The following is a 24,902-nucleotide window of genomic DNA, read 5'->3' on the forward strand; positions in this document are numbered from 1 at the left end:
AATTTTTCCTCAGTTAAATTAATTGTTTTTTACTGGTGTTGTATCTATTGAATACCACGATTTTTTTTCTGTTCCCTAATCCTACTGTCAGTGGAGATTAATTCTAAGAGCTTTTTATACTCCTTCCTACACTAATCTATTACTTTCAATTCATATTAATTTTGCTCAATGAATTGCAACTGACAATGCACACCACAATACCTCCAAGAGATCTTTACACCTCTGCACAAAAGCATCCACTTGGGCAAAAATGCTACTCTGGTCAAGAATCCATTTCTCACTTGACAACTTGGAATGCATTCTACTGATCTGTAAGCAATTAAAGTTAAATGCTAAAACAATTAGCAGACCAAAAAGTTAAAAAAAGTCTTCTCTTCTGTTATAACAATTATGGCTAGCAATAATTTTTGTCCTGCTCATGTAGATAGGAAACCCATGTTGCTTCCAACACATGACTTCTCAGCTCAGATAGTAGCCCCAAAATGGTATCTTGCAGGCTTACATTCAAATTCATTGATCAGCACCTGTGTGCTTATTTAATATTTCAGCTAAAAAGGAGGGGCCCTCATTTGAAGGAGGGCACTTATCATTCTCCTGTATTGATTCAACTATAGTTGAAGCTCAAACAGTTACAAAGAAAGTTGCAATAAGAACAGGTTGCATCCCTTCAATTTAAAAAAACTGAGGAGGGGAAGCCCTTGTTTATTCAAAGGGGCACTTACTTGACATTATGGCCTTAAGGGTGGGTGATTATTAGAACATAGGTGCTTTTTAGAGGAAATGCAGTACCTTGTTTTTTACTGTTTCTATCAATTGAATAAAGCTTTGAGCATCATGTTTATCTTCTAAATCATCTACAGGACTAATAATTATTGATTAATTTCCATTTACCAGTCTGCAGAGTATCAAATAGCACAAATTCTTTTTAAAACTATCAATTTCCCAGCATCTACATCATGTACATATGTGAGTTCTGGACTCTTGGTTGTACTCAATGCGATGCACAAAGCTAAAAATGGCTCTACACAAACAAGATCTCATTTGCCATACTCTGCAAACTGGTGCGGTTAAAAATAACTTCATTTCATCACTCATATCTCTCTACTTTAATTATACCACTGACAGTAACTTTACCTTACTGTAGGTGTGTTTCCATGACTCACAACACTCAATGCTCTCCTGTAGTCCTTGCATACTTGTCTTGATCCTACCCTCAAAGATATCATCAAGTGAGATTTTGGTACTACACCTTTTGATGATCTCATTACTAACCTGAGAAGGCAAACAAGTATTATTGGTCAATTCTCAACCAGTGAAAGATCAAAACATATTAATTTAATATACCAAGAGCATTAACAGCTCAGCAAAAGAATCAAAATAATGAAGAATGCACCTCACATCACTGTTGTTATGTGAGCTCATTTTTCTCATACATTGTCAGAATATTGTGAAAAGTAATCTAGGTGAAGTCAGCTATCAATCCACACGGCCCATCCAGGCAGAGTTCATCCCAGTTTCTGTAGCATAAAGCAACCAGGAGTAATTTGCTACTCCCCCCTGGACAGGATGCTAATCCACTAATCCACTACAAGTCACCCCCACCATTTTATCCCATTTCCCTGACACAACAACAGGAAAGCTATGCAATAGTGGAACACTACAATACGGAATACCTTTCCCAAATGAGTACCAGCAAATTGTCAGGGAAGTCTGATGAAATAATATAGGGGGTAACCTTGCAATGGACTGGCCCCTAATCCAGGGAGAAGTAGTGATACTTCAAGTTTCTTCATGCTAAGAAAACCAGGATAAGCTCCTACTGGGTGAGCTACTTGGCTTAAGTACAAACTTGACCTTGACCTTTACCATACAGACATTCAAGGGATGAAATGACTAAAACACATTCATACACTTGACATCAGGCCTAGTATTTTTTATCTCTACATTTACTCTCTATTAAGTTTCATCCCTCAGCTGTACACTGTTTGCTATTTACTCACACTCTACCACTGATTCCTACCTTTCTCAGTAAACCAGTAAGTCTTTCTCTACTCTTGTAATGTTCAGAGTTCATCCATATAATACGAATTATGTTGAGGATCTTTGGCAACATCCCTGGAATGTCCTTAGGTTGGGCCTGAGCAAGATCTTCACATGGTCCCTTCAGTGTGGACAGGAACTTAAGATTACTCTGGGCTTGAGCAGAACCATCCTTTTGGACAAAATCAATATGTTACACTACATAAAAGATATACAATAATTTATAATATTCTAGCTATTTACATACCATACTTAACTTTGCATACTGTTGGTGACTGAAATCAGTCTGTTACTGTGAGCCACCAACAAAACTGAGACAGACTAACTGACTGACAAACTGAATTTCAGACAAACAGAAAGACAGAGAGGACTGTCAATAAGTTTGAGAGGGGAAGGAAACTAAAAAGCTGTGAGCAGAGAGGTTGTCATAGAGGCAAGAGTATGAGCTATTTAATAAAGAAATGTTCTAGCAGCAGGCAGCTCACATGAGCCCTCAAGTAATTTCTACACATGGGATTGACTCACACTTTGAAATCTGTTATTGGCAAATTATGAATTCCACCTAGAGCAGGCAAATGGCTACTCTGCAAATTTCCTTTCCATCGCTGTAAATTTTTTTATCAGCAATTATGGTGATAAATGAGGTAAAAGTAGCAGGCTAAAGATGACAGACTAGCCAATCATGGTTTTCACCTTTTACTTGCTCTTATACTACTGATAGATAGTCCAACAGGCAGACTGACCTGAATCAACTTTGAGAGCTTAAGAAATGGAGCAACATAAGAACTCTTAGAGTGCTCCAAAATTGACTGTATTCTCTTCACTCCTGGCTTGTCCAGCTGGTCACTGATTCCTGACAGATCAGCACAGCGACTGCGCCAGAACTCAATCTCTTCTAGTGGTCCTGAATTTTCTGCTGCTTCAAATGTGTCTTGACTACTAAGCACTTCTTTTATTTGTCTTGTCCAGTGGATCATAGCAGCTAAAAATAAATGGCAAAAAAGCAAATATGTATTTCAGTACAATCACACTAGACAAGGGAGTCACTGACAGTAAAAGGTCCATTTAACCCTTTCATTCCTAGATCTCAAAGGTAAATCTCCTTACTGTCTACCATACATTTCTAATGATGTTAATTTGGAGAATCTGGTGTTGGATCAACCACCAGTAATAATCCTCTTGTTGATAATTTCTTTATTCTCATCACTTGTCTGCTTGACATTTTATTGATATTGTGAGGAGAAATTCTGTCTTGGTCACTCATGCGAGTAAAGGGTTAACAAACTAGCTCCATGTGTTTTATTTCTAAAACAAGTCTTTGTTTCATCATTATGATAGAAAATAAAACTAGAAAATCTCTGTTGCAGACTCCACCATGATTTGCTTGCTAATCTTTTGTGGAACTTTTATAAACTAAGATACATGTAGGCATAATAAAGGCTACAAAATTAATGCATATAAACATATTCCGAGGTAATTCAGATAGAATTATCTTTATTACAAGCTTGAACTTTGGTCAAATGGGATTTAAAATTTAATTTAAATCTTCACAGTTAAAATTAGCCTTAACAGTAATTACTTAATTTCAATGTTTCCAATTCAAATCAAATCAACACGATGTAATATACTTTTTTTAATTGGAACATATGCAATCAGACCTTAAATAACAATCTTTTGGGCATACTTTATGTAACCATGTTACACCCAAGATCTGATTGTTAATTCTCCCATCTAGCTGATACACATTTCCTTTTGAATTAGTTATGAGAAATTGGTGTTAGATCAAGATAACTTTATCTGATAAGTTTGAGTTTTATCATGACATGTTTATGGGATAATGTATGGATATAATAGGGAAAAGTTACATGTTAATCACTTTTTGGAGTTGAGGGGTTAAAAGGAAGTAATTGAAAAGGATTAACACTAAGAGTATTTTGTCTCACTGCATTGCTGAACAAGCTGGGATAGACACTTAAATTTAACTAACAATATTAAGTAAACACATACTTTGCTTAATATTTCTTACTTTCTAAACGCTGAACAAATTCTTTACTCTTGGAAGCATCCTCCACAGGCAGTTTTGTTCCCTCATTTGGGACATATAACACTGTCTTGCCTTGCATCTTATAGCGTGTGTCTGTGAGATTAGCCATGAATTTGTGCAGCTGTGCAGAGAAGTCATTTTTGATACCTAATCTATAGTTAAAGATCTGTAACAGCTATGACTACTTTCCAAAAACCACCTGAAGCTCTAATTAAATGCTCAATTAAAACATAGAGAAGAGATAACGATATTTTGAAAAGGATACTGTCTGGCCAGGATTTGTTTCCAAAAAACAGAGGAGCATACACATTGGTCATTGTCCTCAAAAGACTTTCAATGTGGTTGGCTCTGATTGTACCAAACTGCAATTTTCGTTCAATATTATCAGGGTTAAGTGTGGCATTTTCAAACCTAATCATGAAAGTCATTTCTTCCACTGGATGAGGCGGAACAGACAAACCAACTTGTAATCCTAACAGCTTGTCAATATAAACCACCAGCAGTCTAACAGAAGTGTCTTTTAGGAATTTAATGATGGTAGAATCATGTTCTGCATTCCACATGTCGGATTTTAGTGCACTTAAAGTGACTCTTTCCTTAATGAGAGGGACCTGCAAATAAGACATTTGGGCATCTAGAGTAAGTAAACATTTTTAAATAAAAATAGATATGGATCATTTATTTTCTAACTTGCTCCAGCTATTACGTATCATCGAGCAGAAACACGAATGCATTCAGCAGGCTGTAAAAAAATACCTTTGGATGGGTAAAATAACATACCTTGCATAGGGATCTAATTCAATAACATGTACGTCTTAGATGCAATTTTTTGCAAATTGAACACGTGTGCGCGTCTAAAATTGAGCTCATGCACCTCGGAAAAATATTGCAATTGATTTACTTGTGGACAACAAGGTTTTCTGAGATATTCTTCTCACCATTTCAGCAGGATCAAACTCTCTTTCGCCCTCTGATCCTCTGCTACCGTTGCCGACAGAGCCTCGATCAACCTCCAAGCCACTTTCAGATGAAGAATTTGACTCTCCATTTTTGTTCTCGTCTGGTACCGTTAATGAGGATTCCGCCAATATCACTGCTCCAGCTGCTTCAGATGTAACATCAGAAGCGCCACCCTTTAAACTGGATGCATCTTCGCGGTCCAAATCCATTTGTTTACGCACGAAAATTTTGATCACTAGTCTACATGTACAAAATCACAGCTGAAAAACTTTTTCAACTCCTCACAATACGGCCTGCATTGGTTAAGGATCTTTGCAAGGCTTTCCTCGAATAATAAAGTTGAGGAATTTTTAATGCGTAGACCGTATCAGGCAAAAAAAATGGTCTTTATACGTCTTTTGTGATAAAGATTACTTGAGTATTTTCATGAAGGAGTCCGCCATTTTCGTCTAATCATTGTCATAGCAACCATTGTGGCAACAATTGCCTCGTTTATGTGTTGACTAAGCCTCTCCTCCCCACCCCTCTTAGATTAAAAACTTTGGGAAATATATGTCTGTTATACCACAGAAACTATGGTTGGTCTTTTCGCTGACCAAAAACATCGGGACTTACGAGGAAAACAAGGAAAATAGGACATTTTTCATTAAATAATTTTGAAAATCGCGTGCGTTGTATTACAAAACAATAGGAATTTCACAAGTGATTGTAATTTAATTCAGTTTTGACTTTAAAAAATTTCATTTTATGACCAGAGTGAAGTAAAATTACTGCGCTCCTCGATGGTCAATGAGGGGGGGACCCTGCCCTAAAGGCAGGGGCTTGGTAAAGCATGTAAATTACTCATCTTTGTGAAGTTGAAGGGTTTTTGCAATGAGTTCCTAAAGAGGCCATATTAGCACCTGGATATATTTTTAATACCTTTAAAATGCCTAAGAGTGAGTCTAGATCACGTTCAAGAAGTAAGAGTGGCAGCCCGCGCCGGAAACACAAGAAAGAGCGCAGTTATCGCCGGCGAACGAGAAGTCGTTCTCCCAGCGCGACGCCATCATCAACCAAGAGAAAAAGTCGGGATCGATCACCTCGGCGCCGCTCTCGATCACCACGCAGGAAGAAGAGATATTCGAGAAGTAGATCTCGCTCTCCCAGTGTTGATCGATTTGGCCGTTCTATAGTGAAAAGAAAAGAGGACGATCCTGGCTCGAAACGAAAAGAGGAAGAAGAACGATTACAGGAGATGGAACGACAGAGAAAAATGTAAGTTTCTAGATCTTGTTATTATAGATCTTAGTTTCATGTGTGTGATGTCCTATCCAACTGGTTCTCTTCATTTGTGAGCTCTCCAAGGATTAGTGCTGTAGGTGACGAATTATGGAAATGCATTTTGTAAAACAAACTTGTTGTATAAATTATGTAATTTCCTCCAGTCTTTGTTTCTCAGGCCTTCTTTGATCTCTAGCATCATTTTACATTTAAGCTTACACATTGTAACATAAGAGTTGACGTAGCATATGACGCCTATGTTTTTGGAAGTGTCTTGTTTTTATTATTTTCCAAAGAAAAGAAGATGCAATGTGTAAGGTGTTCAACTTCATATTTAAATATTAACGCACAATATATGAAAAACTAACCTTTATTTTCTCTCCTTTTCTATCTTCTCCCCCTCCAAGAATTAATAAGTTATGAAGTTTGCATCATTCACATGAGTTAAAGGATTAAATGTTACTCAAGTATGAAATAAAAGCCAGTAATTTTGACAAATTTAAGATTTGCACCTTTAGGTAACCTTTAACTCCCTTGAGTAACCAAGATGGTATTTCTCCCTACAATATTAATACAAATAAAAGAGAAAAGTGATGAGAATAAAGAGAAGTATCAATTAGGAAATTTTTAGTTGATCCAATACCAAATTCTCTAAATTTATGCCACCAGAATCAATGGTAGACGGTACAGAGAATTACTAATTAGATCTTGAGAGTAAAAGGGGTAAAGAGAACTAATTTGTAGGATTATTGTCATTATTTAAATCAGTTTCACCTAAGATGAAAATGCATATCATGATGCTAAAGGAAGAGCTGTTTTTTTAATTATTATTTTGTAGTCGAGCCACTGAGAAAGAAAAGATGATGATTGAGGAAGAAACTCAAAAACGAGTTGAAGATCTTGTTGCTAAGAGAGTGGAGGAAGAACTTGCAAAAAGAAAAGATGAAATTGATGCTGAAGTCATGAAGAGAGTAGAGGAAGCTAAAAGAGTGATGGAGAAGCAGATGGTGGAAGAATTTGAAAAAAGGCGTCAGGAGCAAATCGAAGAGCAACAAGTGAAAGAGGTACAGTATTAAATACCCTATAATTTATTGTGTAGAGGTATCATGTTTCTAAATTGAGGGAAGGGGGTTAAAAACTAAGAAAACATGCAAGTGGTCTTTCTTGTTTCTAGGACAAGCTCCAGTTGTATCCTTCCAGGGTTACATGTTTTTGTCCAGAATTCTCATCATTGCTTGTAAAACTGTGTGGTTTTTCTGCAAACACTTAGATTGTTTCCACAGATACCTTTGACGGATCAGTTGAACAGGAAAACATTATCAAGAGCTAGCAGTCAGTCTTTTCAAGCATTTGGATCTAATCCTACCCTTCTCTTGTGCCGTTCTATCCTTGAACATGACATTCTATCTAGACATTCACACTCAAGAACTGCGCAATTTTTGAAATTGCTGTTTGCCTAGAAACTTTTGCCTAGTGGAAAAAAATTATTTAAGGCACTTCTTGAAGGAACATTCCACTTTGTGTCAGCACTAATTTGAAACTTTTTCTGGGAGAGTTCAAGTCTTTGCAGACTGTGAAGGATTTCCTCAAGGAGACTTTGCTTGGAGCATTTCATAGGAATTGTTAGGCGGATATGTGTATGTATAAATGGTACAAAACGGCCATTCATGTGATTCACAAAGCAGTTTTAAGCATAAGTTTCTAAGTTCACATACATACAAGGTTTGTTACTATTTGTGTTTAAACAAAATGAGCTGTGCATTTTCCTCTGATCAAAAGATTTTTGTTCATGTATATGATACATGTGTTGTATACTTGTTTATAGTATTAAGGTGTAGCTGTAAGAGGAAGGAAAGGTACCAAAAATTGTGCTAGTCTGCCTTTTTTCCTCTCTGGTTGTGGCCTTAAATGTTATATCTTGGAGCACTTCTTCTAGTGAGGAAGTATTTCTATATTCCATGCTAATCAGGTTTCCCTTCCTTTGCAAGTCTAACCCTTCAACCCCAAGCAGTGATTGGCTTCTAATTTCTCTTTACAATATCACCCTTGAATCAAAAGTTAAGGTCATGAGAATAAAGGAAATGATCATAGATTTAAAAAGTGAAGAAGCTCCTGATTGTTACACAAAGTCTCTCTGTTTGTGCCATAGGAATTTTAAAGATATCAATACCGATGTTGGGGCATGAAGGGTCGACTTCTTGATTTTTGGTGCCATTTCTTGTTCATGTTAACATTGTTCATTCACAATTTATAACCTAGAATTCTGGGGTATGTACAGTGTATTTGGTTCATTTTGGTACAATGTTATCGATAAAAGAAAAGATATTTATGCAAACCAATTGTTGACAGCGAACTGCATTTTTTTTTAGGAGGAGGAACGTCGTAAAATTACTCTGCTAGAGAGCAAAGTTGATGAACTCCAATTAAGACTAACTGAAGCGAATCAAAAGTTGGTATGTATACTTTTTTTATGATTCACTACACTGATGCCAGTGTTGAAGGATTTTTTTTTGGTGGGTAACTTGTACTATCCTTTTCCTGTTTACATATAGCATGGTAGGGCATGGAAGGGATAGTTTTGGTTTGTGTTAATTTCCACTGTATGTCTACTTGAGAGCTTCAACCATCTTTAGATCTCTCCTTACACACATGTCTTTTTTCCAAAGATTTATGTCATAACAATGGGGTTTTAAATGTGATTACCTTCATGTAATGTGAGGTGAATTCGTTACAAGTATTAAACCAGTTCTGTCTTGTTTGCTTTAGCTGTCAGTAGTCACCAGAAACTAAAAGAAATTTTACTTCTATTTCATCACACTGCAGGAAGAACTAATCTTGCAACAGTCGTCAAGTTTGGTTTGTTTTTTACTGATCTCTGTGTTCAACCTCTTCTGTAAAAGCTGTCATTTTGAAAATGGTACAGACGTGCCAATATTCAACCCCATAGTCTTATTTTTTTTGACAAACTTGAATGTCTAAAACTACTATGGAAAGTTAACTGAAATTATAGGTCATGGACTCTTTTTCAACATGACAGATTTTACCTCAGTATGGTCTGTCCCTTTGCTGCATGGTACAGATGTTCTTGCCAAGTCATGATTGTGGCTATGGCTCCAGCATCGAGGTGACCAACAGCATAGGGGTCAATAAACTTACTGGGTTAGAAACATCCCTGTAATTTTCTGAAAGAGTTCCTTAGGAAAGAGGTGGTTAAGCTGATACCAGTGGGGGTTTTGTTACCTTGAATAAAATGAATCATACCTGTTAAACACTAGTCACCATAGTTGTTCATGTGCAGTCTCTGTTGCATAGTATTTGGGACATGGAGAAAGTTGCAAGAAAGACCCAACCATAAACATGAAGGTGTCTTCATGGAGATCTCCATTGTTTTAGTGAAAAGTAATGATTAGTACAATTCACAAAGAGTTTTTCTCTGGGACAAGAAAACAAATTCCTATCTTGATTGAGTTCCTCCTGTTTGGAAAGTATCTTCTTTCCTTATGAAGCAGGTAAGAGAAGAGTAAGTTCCCTAATTTGTGACCTCCTTCTGATTATTTTGGCTTTTTTTTTCCCTTGGACAAACAGGCAGAAGAACGTTTACAAATGGTGGAAGAAAGAAGAACATTAACTGAACAGAAAATGTCTTTGGAACGAGAGATCAAGAAGCAAGAAAAGGCTGCCCAAGACCTAATTCTAAACAAAAACAGAAACAACAGGCAGAAACTTGCTTTTGGATTCAAGCCAAAGGGAGCCTTATAAAGGACACCACCAGCTGATGAAGGGTATCCCAGTCACGCTGTGCTGCAGTCAACTTCATTTCTTTTTTTTTTTTCGGTTTGAAAATGACATTGGTGGTTTGGTGTAGCAGATGGTACCAGTGTATGCTGTCCAATGGAAGGATAGCTTTCATGCAAGGCATGGTATTTCAAATTGTTTTGGAAATCTATTTCTGGCCTTCTGCCCATTCCTTCCTCTTATTTATTCTCCTTCTTATTTTCAAGGGGCTAGTTAGGTCATGTTTTATCGGGAAATCTTTTCATCTTTGGGTTAGTAGTCTGTCAGATCATATTGTTAGCAAAATTTATAGCCACATGACGGAAAATATGATACCTGGTGGCCAAGAATGACTTTTCACTGTCAGGGTAAAAAAACTAGGAACTTGTTAAATGTTCAACCTACTTTGTCAAGGAAAATCAATCCAGAGATAAGGAAATGTATGCATTCCGGGAAATCCTAAAATGATACAACTTTTGGTGCTTACAGTGCAGTTTTTTCCACATCTAACTGGCTTTTTCTTTTCATCACCATTACAACGTGACAAAAATGTTTCTGTTGTTCCCAATTCCTTGGTTTTAACAGTGATGCTAACATATCCAAATGCCACATTCTTGAATCATGCATTTTTATTATCCATGTTTCTCTTTGACATTTCTCTATTGCTGTTAAATGTTTTTGTAATTACAAATAATTTTTTGAAATACGACTAAATTTCATAACCAGTCGGTGACTGGTGAAGTTACTTAAAAATTGACAACCCAACCTCATGACTACCTCTGAAGAAAATTTGTCTCTTTTCTGCCTTTAATTTCTTTGTTTGTTTGTTTTTTTTGTACTTTTTGCCTTTCATTGTAAATTCTTTTGTTCCTCTCCTCCCTTAAAATTTTGTAGATAAGCCATCTCAATAAAATTGATTATATTGTTACTTTGTGTCCGTAACTCTGTAGTCTGCTCTATGTTTTAACCTAATATTTTAGTGCGATTTTCAATTGAATGCTAAAAGTAATCCAAGATTTCTCTTGTTTTGCTTTACTTCGCTTAGTTATTGCTCCAGGAAACTCGCGCCTCTCTCTCAACCAATCAGACGCAAAACGCTTTTTCCCGCGCGCTTTATACAGTCAGGTTGATTTCACTTTGAGTTCTCTTTGGCGATTAAAGGTATTTTCCCTTCCTCTGATTGACCGTTTTGATAAGTTTGGTTTTGGTTTTACGACACTTAATCGAAGAGAGAGCGCTCTGTCTGCTCCTGATGAGTATTTTAAGGCATGGCAAATTTGAACATGTGGGTATGTACCATGATTATGTTCAAGGAGAACTGTGATGGGCACCGCAGACGAAACTTGCATTGTGTGAACAGAAGTACTGTTAACTATGGTGAATAACACCTCAGGAAATAGATATGCACTATTTTGAAGTCCCTTTTTTTTCGCGTCGTTGCAACAAAATTGGAAAAATCTGCGAAAGTTCAAAGGAGATACACATCTGAATGGCGGATGGAAGGTGGGACGTGTGTGATCAAACTCTCACTTGTGAACCCGAAAGAAAGATGTCCGACAATTTGAATTTTTGTGTTTTTGCCACGAATTCAAAAATTTGATTCATACTTGGCCTTTTGATTCGTACCCTTAATCTTCACTCTTCAGAAAACCTTATAACCTAAGCCTGTGGGACTGTGCGACTGTGCGACTTGGCCCAGAAGTGATGGGTGTTAGCCCCTAAACAAAACCTAGCTTTAATCTGTCAAGATCAGCCAAAAAAAAAAAAGAAAAATAGACATAACGTTATTATTGAATACTACTTGACATCAACGTGGTTAACAACAACAACTCTTTTCCGTAAACTGCAGCACTAGCATCTCAAGAGTGGATATTTTTCATGAGAAATAACGTTTTGAAACATTTAAATTTTTTGCATGATCTCATTTTCACCGTACAGTCATGCGAGGAATATTCGACTGTATTACCATCGCAAACATTTGGAATTATATTTAACGATGAAGTTATGTTTTGAATTAGACTGGTCAATGTCAGAGGAATTTCAAATTGAGTGTCGGAAGAGATTTTGGAGTGAATTCGTTTTGCAATATCTCGCTCCGTGATTGGCTTAGTTAAGTCGCGATATTTTCCTGACCAATTATATGCAAATCAACCGCTACAGTTTCCTTGGGTTTATGTCGAGTCTCCATTGACCCCCTTTGACACATACCTTTGTTCTGATTGGTTATTGTAGTCGCTAAGGGTTTGGTTGGACAACACACAGGCAATGCACTCGAAGTTCAATGATAAAAATATAAAGCAGAACACGAGATGAGATCACTTCCCTATTCGTCATTTCCGACAATTCAGATAAGTTAACAAATGACACTTTTCGAGTTACAAAAAGTGAACCCAGATTTCGAAAGCTGTCTAACGATTACGCTTAGCAATCTGGCCTTAAAATTGTGTGCCTCTCTCTTTGTTGTTGTTGTTTTTTTTGGTTTTGTTTTGTTTGTTTGGTTTTGTATTTTTCTCCTTTCTCTTTTCTTTCTTAAGGTGCCTATCCGGATAAATAGGAGCTACACAAAAGTCATTGAACTCAAATAATGCGGTCTTTTATAACTTGAGCAGCAGTGAGGCTTTGTTACTTCAAAAGTTAGCGGCCAGGTTGCTATGCAAGATAAAAATGGCGGCCCGCACAATGTGAGTTTAAGCACGTTCGAGGACAGTTTTTTAAACTTTACATTCAGTGTTCAATGGCAGAGATATCCTGGAACATAATGCTTCTTTAGATGAAAAGCTTCGATGGAGAAGCAAAGTCTCCTTGCTGAATACGTTTATGATAAGTTAGTCTCACAAGCTATGGTAAAATTTGACATCATTGGTGCATCGTACAAAACTAAATACAAAGTTTTTTTTTTCTTACTGCAAAGACAGACCATTTCGAGCTTAATTTGCTTTGGACACAAAGTGAATAATTCACACAAAAATAACAGATCAACCACGATAGGGGGAAGCAAAGGAGGGGTCATGATCCCATTTCACGCACGAATTTTTTATAACGCATCACGTACACTAGCGTCGCGAATTTAAAAGGGAAAAATTTAAATATCTTTTCTGAGGTTTACACGAACCGAAAGAAATAATTCACCGGTCACGTATATTTTAGTAAGCAAATCACGCCTCACTCTAATTCATAAATTCACAAATCACCCTCGCCTTTTGGTAAAATTCACGCGTCAAAAAGCTTTGGTCGTAATCACAAATCACTTAAAAACCCTTTGCCACCCTCGTAAAAGACTATCCCCTCTTCATTAGCAATTAATTCCTCTCCGACATAAAGACATCACCGCTGGCTCACATAATGTTGAGCGCCGTAGTGGCCGGCACCAAGAGGAAGGTTTAGAAGGAAATATTAAATCCTCGGTGCCAAACTACATGAAAAACTACGTGTAGGTTCTTTAAACTATGAACACGCACTTCAAACTAACCATATTCGAATATAATGTTAGACAGAGTATCTGATAGCAACCTGGGTTAGGCAATGAGTTGCTTCTCCTGTTCTTAAAAACATCTGTTTAACAGCCACCCTTTCATGTCTTCTCTGCTCCTTGTTCCAAAATAAGCGCCAGGGTTTTATCACGCATGGCTCCCTCGATGAATTCCGACAATGATAAAACACCGTCTTTGTTCTGATCAAAGTTATGGAAAACTTTAAGTGTGCGCTCTTCAGGAGTAAGTTCGTCCCAGTTCGGAATGCCTTCGGTTTCTTCCGGATTATCACCCATCGTTTTGTATAATGCGTCCACGATTCGGAACATTTCCTGTTTTGTTATATACCCATCTCCATTCACGTCGTAAATACTGAACGCCCAACGAAGTTTTTGTTCCATCGTTCCTCGGGTTGACACCGAAAGAGAGCACATAAATTCACGGAAGTCTGTGAACAGAAATTATTGGTACGCGTCACTTGAAAAATACAGTCAATGACACAAAACAGTGTTTACTTTAAACGCTCAAATAAACCCCTTCTCTCTATTTAGCCAACACCCTTCCCCCCACCCCCCCCCCCACCCCCACTTATAAGCTTAACATCGAGAGTCTGATGATAAGCTCCATATTCTCTTAAAACTTAAGTCTCCCTTCCCGTTTAAAATATTTTAACCCTTTAACCCCCAAATACGATTGTTTCTAAATTCTCCCCTCTGGCTGCTACACATTTCCTTGTGACTTCGTAACGAGAATTTGGTGTTGGATCAAGATAGCAACTTCTACCTGATGAATTTGAATATTCTTATCCCCTGTTTACAAGATAATGTATGAATGTTATGGGGAGAGGTTACATGTTAATCACTGGGAGTTAAAGGGCTAAAGCCTTTTAAATTGAGCTTTTCGTGAAAAGAAAATTGTGAGGAATATTGCTTTGTTCTTCAATTTAACGAAAACAAATATTACTTTTTCTTTCACCTCTACAAATGTAAATTCACGCATAAAAATCTCTCCACAAAACCAAAACTGAGCGATCAAAAATATTCGGAAGTCTGTTTTAATTCTCAGCTGACAGAAACCCCTTTGACATTGAATGACGAACCTTAAAATATTTCTTGCTAATTGGTATTTAATTAACCGCTTTCCTTATTTGCAGATCTTACTCGCGAAGTTTCTTGGATCGACTATCAACATGACAATCATTTCTTTAGCTGTTTGTTAATTACAGAAAGAGCATTTTTATAATTAATATTTTGATAACAGCAAGCCGGTTTTGCTGTCTTTAAATATTAAATAAACTTTCTTTACTTTTTCGCGTAACCAAAAATCTAAGGACTAAATGTTTGTTGCGAATAAAAACACTTGGAAAATTTGGCGAAAAAGTGCATTAGTGCTGCGCTGTATGGGGCAGTAGAGCGAAGGATGCGGAAAGATCGGATGAGGACAATGAGAGATCAAAAGATTCTTTCAGCAACAAAATCAGTGATCAATCTGCTCCCCGCAAGAATTCTGCGTCAAACCATACGATAAATCCTTATCTACAAGCAATTTCTGGTCTTTCGTTATCAAAACAAAGTTTGAACCGTTGACGAATATCGCAGGAAAAAACTGCATTTAGGCTATCGTTATTCGTTTCGTTTAACGGTGACACAAAGTGGACGAGGCGAAGTTGTGTTAAAGACATCCCAAATGTAAAACATGATTAACTCTGACAAGGCCTTTGGGAAAAATTTCCCGCGCACACCAGAGTTTCCAAATGAAAGCTGAAACTGTCACACTCGAAATTAACTTTTGGCTGGCTTAAGCTCTATATTTTTAACACCAGAGAATATTTTGTAAGTACCCTTTTCAGAAATTCGAATCATACCTTTGAGGGTTAGGTCAATGGGGTGGCAGAATTCTTACAAACATGACTCTGTTTTTGACCTCTGTCAACTAAGCCGACTTCTTACGCCTGGGCGTTACGAAAAAAAGTGTTTGAAATTCATATCTTCCAGTATTTCGCCTAACAAACGACCAAACAACACAAAAATGTACAGCTTGGTTCTCTCAGCATGGATGTCTCTTCTCGGGGCCGATTTGGAATTACTTATTTAAAATGACTTTTCGATTGAAATGAAAACAGCGGGCAAATATTTCAAAACGTGCATTAAAATTCAGTAGGCTTTCCTCTTTTTTTGCTAACATATGCGGACTGCTTTGAACCAAACGCTTGAAACACACACAAATGGGATAAAAAGGCCTGGAATTCAACAAGATTAAGTCAGAAAAGAGAGAATATTATTAGTTAATTCGTCGCTAACATAAAAGACCTGTGGCTGAATTGACAGCATGGAAATTACATAAATAACTTTTGGGAACTTGCGTCAATTACTAAAAACAGAAAAGTGTCTGTTTTCGGTGGAAAACATCTTAGGAAATACCGACAAATTGGAAAATACTATATGTAGCTGTAATGTTCCATTGTTTGTGTTATGACTAAGTCTTGCATATTTCATGCGAAAATGGAAGTGTCTATGTAAATTCATGCCTTTGATGCAGTGAACAGTTTTAGAGAGCGTATTCTGCGTTGGCGTGGATCGAATTAAGTTACTTTGATTCCGCCCGTAACACAACAGAGTTATTGTGAATCGAAGGAGTATTATAACTCGCGTGAAATACGTGTACGATAGCAATTTCAGTGGAAGTATTTTCACTCAAAATAAAGTGTAAAAATCATATACCACAACTCTGATCACAAAGTCTTCCTAGATTTCACGCAAAAGAAATAAAATCTTTGTGTTCTATGCCGGAAGACGACAATTTGTCTCTTTCGGAGGAATATCACTCTGAAATGAGGAAAAAAACTCGTAAATTATTTTGCACCTGTTTTTCAGTTCACACAGAGGCGGCTCTAGAGATTTCTAGGTTTCTGCTTTCATGTCAGCAAAATGCATATTTACACTTTCCTTAATGAAAATTAAGCAGTTTACGGGTAAGGCGGTTCGTTTGTTACAGCAATAACTTTTCCAACACTGGGATTTTACAGGGGCCGGATAGCAGTGTTCCTTGCTATTTCCGTGATAGTATTTTGAAGAAGAAATTTATTTTGATTCAAATTCTGTCATTTATTTTGACTGTAATGATTCTTTTCTCAATCGATTTCCAACCCCTGTTGTTGTTTCCCTTTTCGTGTGAGATCATTTTAAAATATTCACGTTTCACAGAGAAACATACGGCCCTCCAATAAAACCGTCTCTTTCAATAACCGACCCAGAAATCCAATTACCTACCAGTGGTAAATTATTCATGCCACTTTGTCAAACATTGTAAATGGAAGTCTTTTTTCACCCGATTGTTCCAGCGCGTGAAGACTTTTGTCACCTTTCAGATATATTGAAATCAAGTGTTCCGAAATGGTGGTTTTCTTTTCTTAGGGACATTAATGCATGATGTCCGCGATAGTATTTAGAGGTTGTAATCAATAAAATTCGTTTAAGTCATTTTTCCTATCTGGAGCTTCAGTTCTAATCTCCATGGCTTCGATCGATGCGGATGATGCGCTGTTTTTAATTTGACTAGCCGGTTTAAATATTATCAGAGTTTCTTTCGGGCGGTTCACGTCTTGTTATGGAAGTGTAAATAACTTGCGCAAAAAAGAAACTGGATCAAGTTATGTTTCGTGGAATTTTTTGCTTTCTTCAGTTCAAAGATTAACCAAACACCACCTTGAGAATATTACAAATAATTCAACTTACCAATTTTGCCGTCGCCGTTCACATCAAATCGCCGAAACACACAAGCAGCAAGCCTCGAGGCATCTCCTTTGTCGAATACTTTCTTGTACATTTCTATAAATTGTTGTTTCGTTAAGTAACCACTCGGACAATCTTTCAAGAAGCCTTTGTACCACGACTTTAGTTCTTTTTCTTCGAACTTTGTGTTCTTCAAAAGGTCGCCCAAGACCTCAGGGTCAAGCTTTTTACTTTGCTTCTTACCCATTCTTAAATAAAAGGAAATCTTCGTTTTTCGACGACACACCGCGCCCGAGGCCGAAGAATTTCAACCAAGAGGCCGTCGTGTGTCCGGTCGGATTTTTGGCGATCACGACGGCTTTAACTTTCCGGCGACAGTTGACGATCGTTCAGCTAGTTTCGTTGCTTGGTATGACCGTGAGGCGACGATCGACACTCCAGATGCACTGCATTTGCTATCGCATTAACAACAATTATTTTCCTGGCGTCCTATCGAGGCAGAATCAGAAGCTGGTCTTGACAGGGTCCAATTACATCAAAAAGGCAAGGCTGGTTTCTTGGCGGGGTATCTGTTTTCTGTCCGTCATAGACTGAGAATTTAACCGTTATACAAATACCTTAGACTACGATTGCTGCGTTTGTAGACGTATGCGGTCTTGAACAGGCTTCAAAAATGAAAACAAGTTTTCCAATCCTCAGCATAAATTAATTTTCCAAGAGAGTCAAACTCGTTCAAATTTGATTGACAATGTATGCGCGGCGTCCTATTCCTGTTGTGGTTTGCATGAAACCAATTCGATAAAAAAAAATAAAATTGGAAAAAATTTTGTAAAGAAGCGTATTCATACGAAATATCAGGAAAATCAAATTTCAAAGAATTTCCGCAGCTTTTATTTGACATTGTCTTGTTTCGCCGTCAAAATGCAGTTTTTTTTGTTGGCGGCATAATTTCATTGTTTTTTGTTTCATATATTAATATATCTCTTTTCCTTTTGCTGTTTCTAATTTCAAAGCTTATTTATCTTTGGTTATTAACCCAGCGCCATCTGATAGGAACATGAATACATTTGGAGAGTTCTAAAAAACTGAGATGGGCTGTTGGTTTTTATTCTCAAAGAAGAAAAACATTCGAGCGGCAAACATGTTAAGAGGCTGTGTTACAAAATACACCTGTCAACAAAATACATTTGTAAATTCTGCGCTCTTCATTTCTTTACGGACACTACTTTACTGGAGGAAAATTAGTAACGTACACCTTGGTCTGGTCGTATTTGTTATTTCATGTTGAGTTTAAAAACTGACAACTCAAACACCTTTTGCTTAAGATGTTTAAAGATGATCGCTTTTGATAAGACTTTAAAAGCCTTAAGCAGTTATTTCTCTCTTAGACAAAAGCCGTAGGGTTACCTCCGTTAGTAGGTATACAAACAGGATCTTCACTTGTGCACAAAACGTCCAAACTTGAAAAGTTTGCAGTTACAAAGCAGATTTTTGCGTAAACATATATCTTTATATCCGAGATCTGACATCTCCGAATTAAGAAACGCATGACTAACATTTTAAATTTACCTAGAAAAATAACATGCAGATGTTTGCGATTGGTTTTTATCACGCAAATAAGACACCGTGCGCATCACGCATCGTATCATATCCATCTGAGTGCTTTTTCATAAACTTCGCTTTAAGGCGCGGAAACAAGCTCTATTAGCTTACATTTTAGAACTGAGATCTTTAAGGCGAAACGACCAAAGATGAAGTTGTGGAATATATTTCCAATTTGCTATAAAACATAAGAAAATATTCCCGAGTCCGCAATGATTAATTAAAACGAAATTTACATCGAAATAAGTGCGAATGACGTTTGCTAAGCAAGATAGACCCGACCTCAAAATGGTCGCAGGTAAACAAATGAGCGCGTTCAATTTACTTTGTCATTAGTCTTTATGTGGATGACAAAACTGGGCCGTGTAAATCAGACGTTCTGCATATTTCAATTAAAATTGATGCTAAGCTCTTGCCTCAAGCGAGAATACACATCATTTGCACTTAAATATTCATTATTGCGCCTAATAGTGCATTATTATCCCAGAAAAAAGATTGAATTTCCTGGAGTGGATAATATTTTTCTTGTGTGTTCGACTCTGTGTGATATCCATAGCATATTGGTCTGCTCTACGCCACTGAACAATTACCAAGTTTTCAACTTTTTTTTCTGAAGTGACTCGAAGATCAAGAAATGCGAAAAAAGAATCGTGTAATATATCTGCTTTAGTTCGATTAAGGTCTTTCTTTTAAAAAATAACGCAAAATGCATCTTTGCCTTCCCTGGATAATGTTTCTACAATCTGGTAAACGTGTTGGAAAAGATAAAAGATTCAAGGGAAATATCATAAATAAACATTTTTCCAAAAGGACGACATTGTAATTATTTCAGATTATATGACTATTATAGACCGACCATTATTTATCGCCTCGGGATCTTAGGATTTTGGCTGTTTTACAAAGAATTCACCTGCTTCCTCCTTAAGGCTCTCTCATTAGAAGCTAATTTTTCATTTTCCCCTGTTTATACTCTGTTAGCGACGATAGATCTCCCCTTCGGTCCCCCCCTGAGACCATGTGGTCCCCCCCAAAATCCTTCCACCCCCTCCCCCCGGGATAACTTATGACTGGTTCCTTTACTCTTAAACTTACTTGTAAACTTCTTCCTATAATATCCTTACATTATCCGGCCAACAGGTAATGAGAATACTCAGACTTATCAGAAAGAAGTTGTTATCTTGATCTAACACCAAGCTCTCAAAACTTATTAAAAACGAAATGTGTACCAGTTGGAGGGGAGAATTAACAATCAAATCTTGGGAGTTGAAGGGTTAACCCTTCAACCCTTAAGAGTGACTGACATCTAATTTCTCCTTAAATATCATCCCTAAATCACACATAAAGGTCACAAGAAAAAGGAAATGACCAACGATAGAAGCTCTTGATTGTTCAACAAATTCTCCTTGTTAGCACCTGAGAGAACAGAATGGAGAATATGGCTACTGGTCTCACGGAGTAAAGGATGAATGGCGGTCGGTCTTGATAGCTAAGCACATTACAAAAGGCCACGTGTCAACATTATCTGACGAGGATCGTTCTCCAATGAAGAGTTTCTTTGCCGTAATTATATGAAAACGCTTCATATTTTATTTCAAAAACCCAAACAAAAATCAGTCACATTTCAACACTCCTTTAAACGACGGCATGGAATTTCTCAGTGCTGTTTTGTAGGGTTAATGAAAATCTTATTTGATGAGTTTTAGGTCTATAGTTTCACGACTGAGATAAATTCTATTTTGTATCAATTTACTTTAAAATCAGCTCCACGTTTGGATCTTGAAATTCATAAAAGCGAAGTAAAGTCCCACAATTATTCTCTCTTAATGACGATTGACCTCCCTCCGTTCTCCCTGGAAACCATGTAAATCCCCCACCTCCCCCCCCCCCCCCGGAAGAATCCATCGAAGTTACACTTCAGAAGAAACTATTTATTATCTTTATTACTAGTAAGTAACCCTGTGCCCATCATAAGCGTGTACAGTAAATAGCTGGTTTCAATAAATAAGTTTAATAAAATTGAGTGAGCTAATACTAACAAGACTTGTCTCTCACTAATATCATCGTACATTGCTAACAATTACTCTTTGCTATTTCAAACACGGAGCTCGTAATTAGGTGTTCAAAAGAACTCCACAAATCGGAACCAATCACTGAAAAAGCAAGGCACAAAACTAGCCAATGAAATTTGGAAGTCTATGTACATCACGGCGGGAAACCCACGTGACCAGGTTGTGATTGGTTCTGATTTAGCAGTTGATTGGTCAAGTCAATGACACAAGTTTTTCCTGACCAATCACGCTAAAGCAAATTTAAGTAAGAGCCACTACAATGCTAATAGAAGAATGAAACTGACTAAATCACACCGAGAGTGAACAGTCCAGAAATGATAATCCAGTTCATTACATCCTTATTCAATGTGTGGCAGCTGAAATATTACTCTCTTCTTGATATTTATTGTTTGAACTTCGAATGATCACACTTCGGTGCCAGTTATTGGTTGTAAAAGTGAAATCTTCATGTTTCTTTTCCCTCATGGAACCAAACTTGTTTCTAGATGATTCATTGTTTAATCAGAGAATCATTTGTTTTTAATGAATTGCGAATTCGAAGGACAAATAATGACGAGAGCTTTAGTAACTTACTACCAACGGAGCGTGAGGGCCATACTGGGGAATATTGGCCCGAAGTCGTGACAGTAAGGACTGAACGATAAAAGGTCCGTAAAAAAACGACAGAGGGCCAATATTTACAATTAGGGCTCGAGGAAGCGAGGTAGGTAATTATTATTCTTTTTTTAAATGGCCTCGGACCAAACATGTAGTCTTTGAATTTGCCGGCTTTCGCGAACAAAACCGTCCTACGCACCATACGTGCCATACGCACCGTTTCCGGTGCGTATGTCAACATACCGACCGAGTAAGAGCCAATTAGGACGCTCGCATTTACCTTATTGCCTTATGATAATAAAGGATAACATTCGCTCATAATGCTTATTTAACCTCTCTACCTGCAGCTCTGTTGGATCACTGGCAAGGCCAGAATACGCCACTTACTAATCGTAATTAAAAGGTAAAGAATCGACTTTAAAAAGAGCGGAAAACTATGCATGTTACGTAGTAACAAAGAAGCCCACGTTTTGGGTTAGGACCCATCGCTTATCATCTACATGAAGCACGATCTGCGAAGTATATCTGTGTATTTACTCTTCATTTACAATCTTTGGTTAAATTATTTTCCTTAAGGTGTATTATCACTCGTGATGCAGCTTACAAAAAAACCCCGGACGCTACGGATCCCTGTGGTTCGAGTTCAAAATACCGGTGGATCGTGGATGGTGGGCCTGTGGACCTTCTTCCGGGTAATGCAGCTTGTGAGACAAAGCTGCTGTTCTCTCAGTGAAGAAATCATTCTTCACCTGCATATTTAGAAGATGAGACACTCGCTAACAGATATGGTCTCGTGTGCCATAAAATCTCCGTGAACCAAACAAATTCTCTATAATTCATCTAGGCTACTCTTTTTACACTTGTCTTGCTTGTGGAATTCTAAGTCTAAATCCCTCTAAAATATTTTCGGGATCTATGAAAAACTCCATAATTTTAAATTGTTGCAGTTTTTTTTTACAGGGTTAAGCTCTTGAGTTGTTCAGTGTCTTCTCATTTACACGTGCTGACAACAATAGTTCTCTTGCACTTATTGCACCTTACATAGCAGCACCATACGTACTCGCATTCACAGCGCTCCTCAATCACCCGTTTAAACGTGCGATGACCACGCCCACAACACATGTACGCGCAGCTTCCCTTCCCAGTGGTAGCGGGATTGCATTCTCTTCCGACCGTTCCATAAGTCCCCCGGGCTCGGGACGCGAGGCAGTAATTAGGAGATGGGTGCAAAGCAATAAGATCTCGGCTGTTGTATTTTTTCCCCCTCTTCGCTCTTAGGTAATGATTCTGGCGGCCTCTGGTCCTGCTAACGACAGTAATAATGTTATCGTACTTTTTCTTGAGAAGCGTGGCAACATCTTTGAACTCACTCAACCGCCTGAAGCATGTTTTCTTCTGGCACGAGCCAGACACTCCATGGCATCTACAGATAATCGCCAATTTATCTCTCACAGCCTGAAATCGAAGAGAAGTTTCAAGAAATAGTGACGATGTGATAGCTAAGAGTCTTAAATTACTGAATCGACCCGGATAGAGCAATATCAATTTCTGTATTTCAACAGGAACTTGAAAGTTTAGAGCGTTAAGCTCCCAGGTAGGCAATACGATGACCATTAACTTACAAATAATTAGCTTTAGGTCAACACGTCTTCAAGGGCTTACAGAGTTTTGGCCCACTTTAGGGAAAAGTTATGTTTCAAAGGGCTTTACTTGACTGAATAAGCTTCGCTGTCGTCAAAATCATGAGCACATTTTGACAAAAATTAGTACTCCCCTTTCTGATAGAATAAAACCATGATGTTGCTTTCTATCTCAGTGTGGTGATCTTTGTTTTAAAAGTTGAAACTGTGCTGCGGAATTCCATTTCACAACGGGACACCTTGGAAATATCATCCACCAATTATTATTAAACAACATGCCTTGTTGGGTAGATACCGTCGCTAATTCCAGAAAAAATGCCTGAAATCATCAGCTTGATTTTATAGAGAACAAGGTTAACTTCTTGAAATTCCCGATGAAAGATTCCCTCAGAGTAGAACGCGCACCTTTTGCAGATTGCTTTGACGTCAGCGCACGTAGTTTGAATATCCCAAAAAACATAGATCCAAATAAGTTTACAAAAATTACAAGGATTTACCCTCGACAGAAATCCTCCAAATCAGCTTAAAAAATGATTTCCATTCTTTTCCGTTGGCACTTGAACATTAGGGACCTTTAGCCTTTAGGACGGCAACGCCAAAGAAGACGTCGATTTAAAAATGAATATATATTTTTGGTTGGAATTTCGCGAATGAGTGGATGTGATTACCATCCCTTACGGCGCCGCAAGTTAACCTCAGCATAGCTTATGAGAGCGGCGTTGAGTTCCAAATGGAAACTTAGATAATTTGCCGTTGAGATTTCCTTTCTCGGACCACGCACAATTTTGATGATTTCACGTTGTTATTTTGCAGCGGACGGCTAAGAAATGTACACAGTTTGAAAACGCACGAGTTGAGCTATTGTTCTGCTCATTAGATCTTTTGTTTTGCCACGTCCTCGTTGCCGTCGCCGTCACCGTCACCGTCGTGGTTTGCTAAAGGTCCGTATTGACTTTACATCAAGACAACATTATTCTGATCAATGGCAATTTTACACGCCACGATTCCTTCTTCTGTGATAGATTTCAAACAAGTGCTTGATCACCACTAATGTTTTCACTTTTTTTGTAGCTATTGTGGTGAAAATATGTGTATGAACTTACTTTCTTGACATGGGCTATCTTCTTACTTATTTCAACCGCAATCCAATACACCGCAATATTAGCAAGGTGGAACTATGAACGAAGATCTCTTCGATAATTTTTCACGCACGACCTATATGGTTTCAACTCTCTCTGCTTCCAACAGTTTCAGATTTAGAAAGTGTACCTGAGAGGGGCCCCATTCATTACTACTTGAGTACAACACAATCAATTGAGTATCAAAGGATTCTTTTTACGACATGAAATCGTTCATTTTTGATACTTAGTAAATATGATCTTATAAAATGCCAGTGGCTCGAAGACACTTTGACAGATTCCGCATCGAAAATTGTAGAAGTATGACCCTGTGCTGAGGTGTGAGGCTCAGTCACAAAAGCAAAGATGAGTTCTTGCTGTCAAGAGCCATATTGAAGATCTCAAAACATAGAGGACCGGTTATTTAAACAAAGTTTAGCCGTTGTTTAACAAAACTGCGTTCTAACCTATCTTAAATTTAGCTGAATCTTTTTTCCAAACATTTATTTTTGTGATCAGTGTCAAGGGGGCCGAAAGCTATCAGGGGAGGGACATTTATTTAATGAAAATAACCCTCTTATAGAGAGTACACTG

At 37.6% G+C, this 24,902-nt stretch overlaps 4 protein-coding genes across 16 annotated transcripts in view; 1 reads left to right on the forward strand and 3 right to left on the reverse strand.

Annotated features, from left to right (window-relative positions):
* LOC131797550 (dynein axonemal heavy chain 2-like) overlaps positions 1 to 5,486 on the reverse strand; it is a 59,957-nt gene extending 54,471 nt beyond the window's left edge. Inside the window, exons 1-7 of the mRNA XM_059115177.2 lie at positions 5,023 to 5,486; positions 4,350 to 4,695; positions 4,067 to 4,231; positions 2,784 to 3,022; positions 2,021 to 2,212; positions 1,135 to 1,272; positions 202 to 309 (exon numbers count right to left, since the gene is read on the reverse strand). Of these exons, the coding sequence (XP_058971160.2) occupies positions 202 to 309; positions 1,135 to 1,272; positions 2,021 to 2,212; positions 2,784 to 3,022; positions 4,067 to 4,231; positions 4,350 to 4,695; positions 5,023 to 5,253 (1,419 nt within the window). The 5' untranslated portion in view covers positions 5,254 to 5,486. The remainder of the gene's footprint in view (positions 1 to 201; positions 310 to 1,134; positions 1,273 to 2,020; positions 2,213 to 2,783; positions 3,023 to 4,066; positions 4,232 to 4,349; positions 4,696 to 5,022) is intronic.
* A 377-nt stretch (positions 5,487 to 5,863) lies between these two features.
* LOC131797593 (arginine and glutamate-rich protein 1-A) lies at positions 5,864 to 11,009 on the forward strand. Of its 5 annotated transcripts, XR_009341224.2 has the most exons (5): positions 5,864 to 6,301; positions 7,146 to 7,371; positions 7,591 to 7,944; positions 8,677 to 8,760; positions 9,893 to 9,950. XR_009341224.2 is itself a non-coding variant. In XM_059115229.2 (4 exons), the coding sequence occupies exons 1-4, from the start codon at positions 5,973 to 5,975 to the stop codon at positions 10,064 to 10,066; spliced, it is 813 nt and encodes a 270-aa protein (XP_058971212.1). In that variant the 5' UTR covers positions 5,867 to 5,972; the 3' UTR covers positions 10,067 to 11,009. The 5 variants fall into 5 exon arrangements, 2 of the variants coding, with proteins under 2 accessions (XP_058971213.2, XP_058971212.1); XR_010717803.1 differs by having other exon boundaries at positions 8,677 to 10,036; XR_010717802.1 differs by having other exon boundaries at positions 7,591 to 8,760; positions 9,893 to 9,958.
* A 1,538-nt stretch (positions 11,010 to 12,547) lies between these two features.
* On the reverse strand, positions 12,548 to 17,939 carry LOC131797579 (neurocalcin homolog). The gene is made up of 2 exons (XM_059115211.2): positions 17,286 to 17,939; positions 12,548 to 13,999 (listed from the first exon to the last, which is right to left on the reverse strand). Exons 1-2 carry the CDS (start codon positions 17,527 to 17,529, stop codon positions 13,653 to 13,655), a joined length of 591 nt encoding a protein of 196 aa, XP_058971194.1. The 5' UTR covers positions 17,530 to 17,939; the 3' UTR covers positions 12,548 to 13,652.
* Positions 17,940 to 20,797: 2,858 nt separating this feature from the next.
* Positions 20,798 to 24,902, reverse strand: part of LOC131797605 (protein Wnt-4) — a 29,497-nt gene continuing 25,392 nt past the window's right edge. For all 9 annotated transcript variants that reach the window (XM_066167890.1, XM_059115248.2, XM_059115253.2 and 6 more), the window contains one exon: positions 20,798 to 23,005. In XM_066167890.1, coding sequence (XP_066023987.1) covers positions 22,541 to 23,005 — 465 coding nt within the window. In that variant the 3' untranslated portion in view covers positions 20,798 to 22,540. The remainder of the gene's footprint in view (positions 23,006 to 24,902) is intronic.

This window comes from Pocillopora verrucosa, chromosome 6 (genome assembly GCF_036669915.1).
Source record: "Pocillopora verrucosa isolate sample1 chromosome 6, ASM3666991v2, whole genome shotgun sequence".
Lineage (NCBI taxonomy): Eukaryota > Metazoa > Cnidaria > Anthozoa > Scleractinia > Pocilloporidae > Pocillopora > Pocillopora verrucosa.

What these genes read in the sequence shown, in the direction of transcription:
- LOC131797579 (XM_059115211.2), bottom strand. Translation starts at nt 17,529, where the DNA reads ATGGGTAAGAAGCAAAGTAAAAAGCTTGACCCTGAGGTCTTGGGCGAC. An exon ending in GAACGGCGACGGCAAAATTG is followed by an intron (nt 14,000 to 17,285) that starts GTAAGTTGAATT and finishes TTCTGTTCACAG; the next exon opens with ACTTCCGTGAATTTATGTGC.
- LOC131797593 (XM_059115229.2), top strand. Translation starts at nt 5,973, where the DNA reads ATGCCTAAGAGTGAGTCTAGATCACGTTCAAGAAGTAAGAGTGGCAGC. An exon ending in AAGAGCAACAAGTGAAAGAG is followed by an intron (nt 7,372 to 8,676) that starts GTACAGTATTAA and finishes ATTTTTTTTTAG; the next exon opens with GAGGAGGAACGTCGTAAAAT. An exon ending in CTGAAGCGAATCAAAAGTTG is followed by an intron (nt 8,761 to 9,892) that starts GTATGTATACTT and finishes TTGGACAAACAG; the next exon opens with GCAGAAGAACGTTTACAAAT.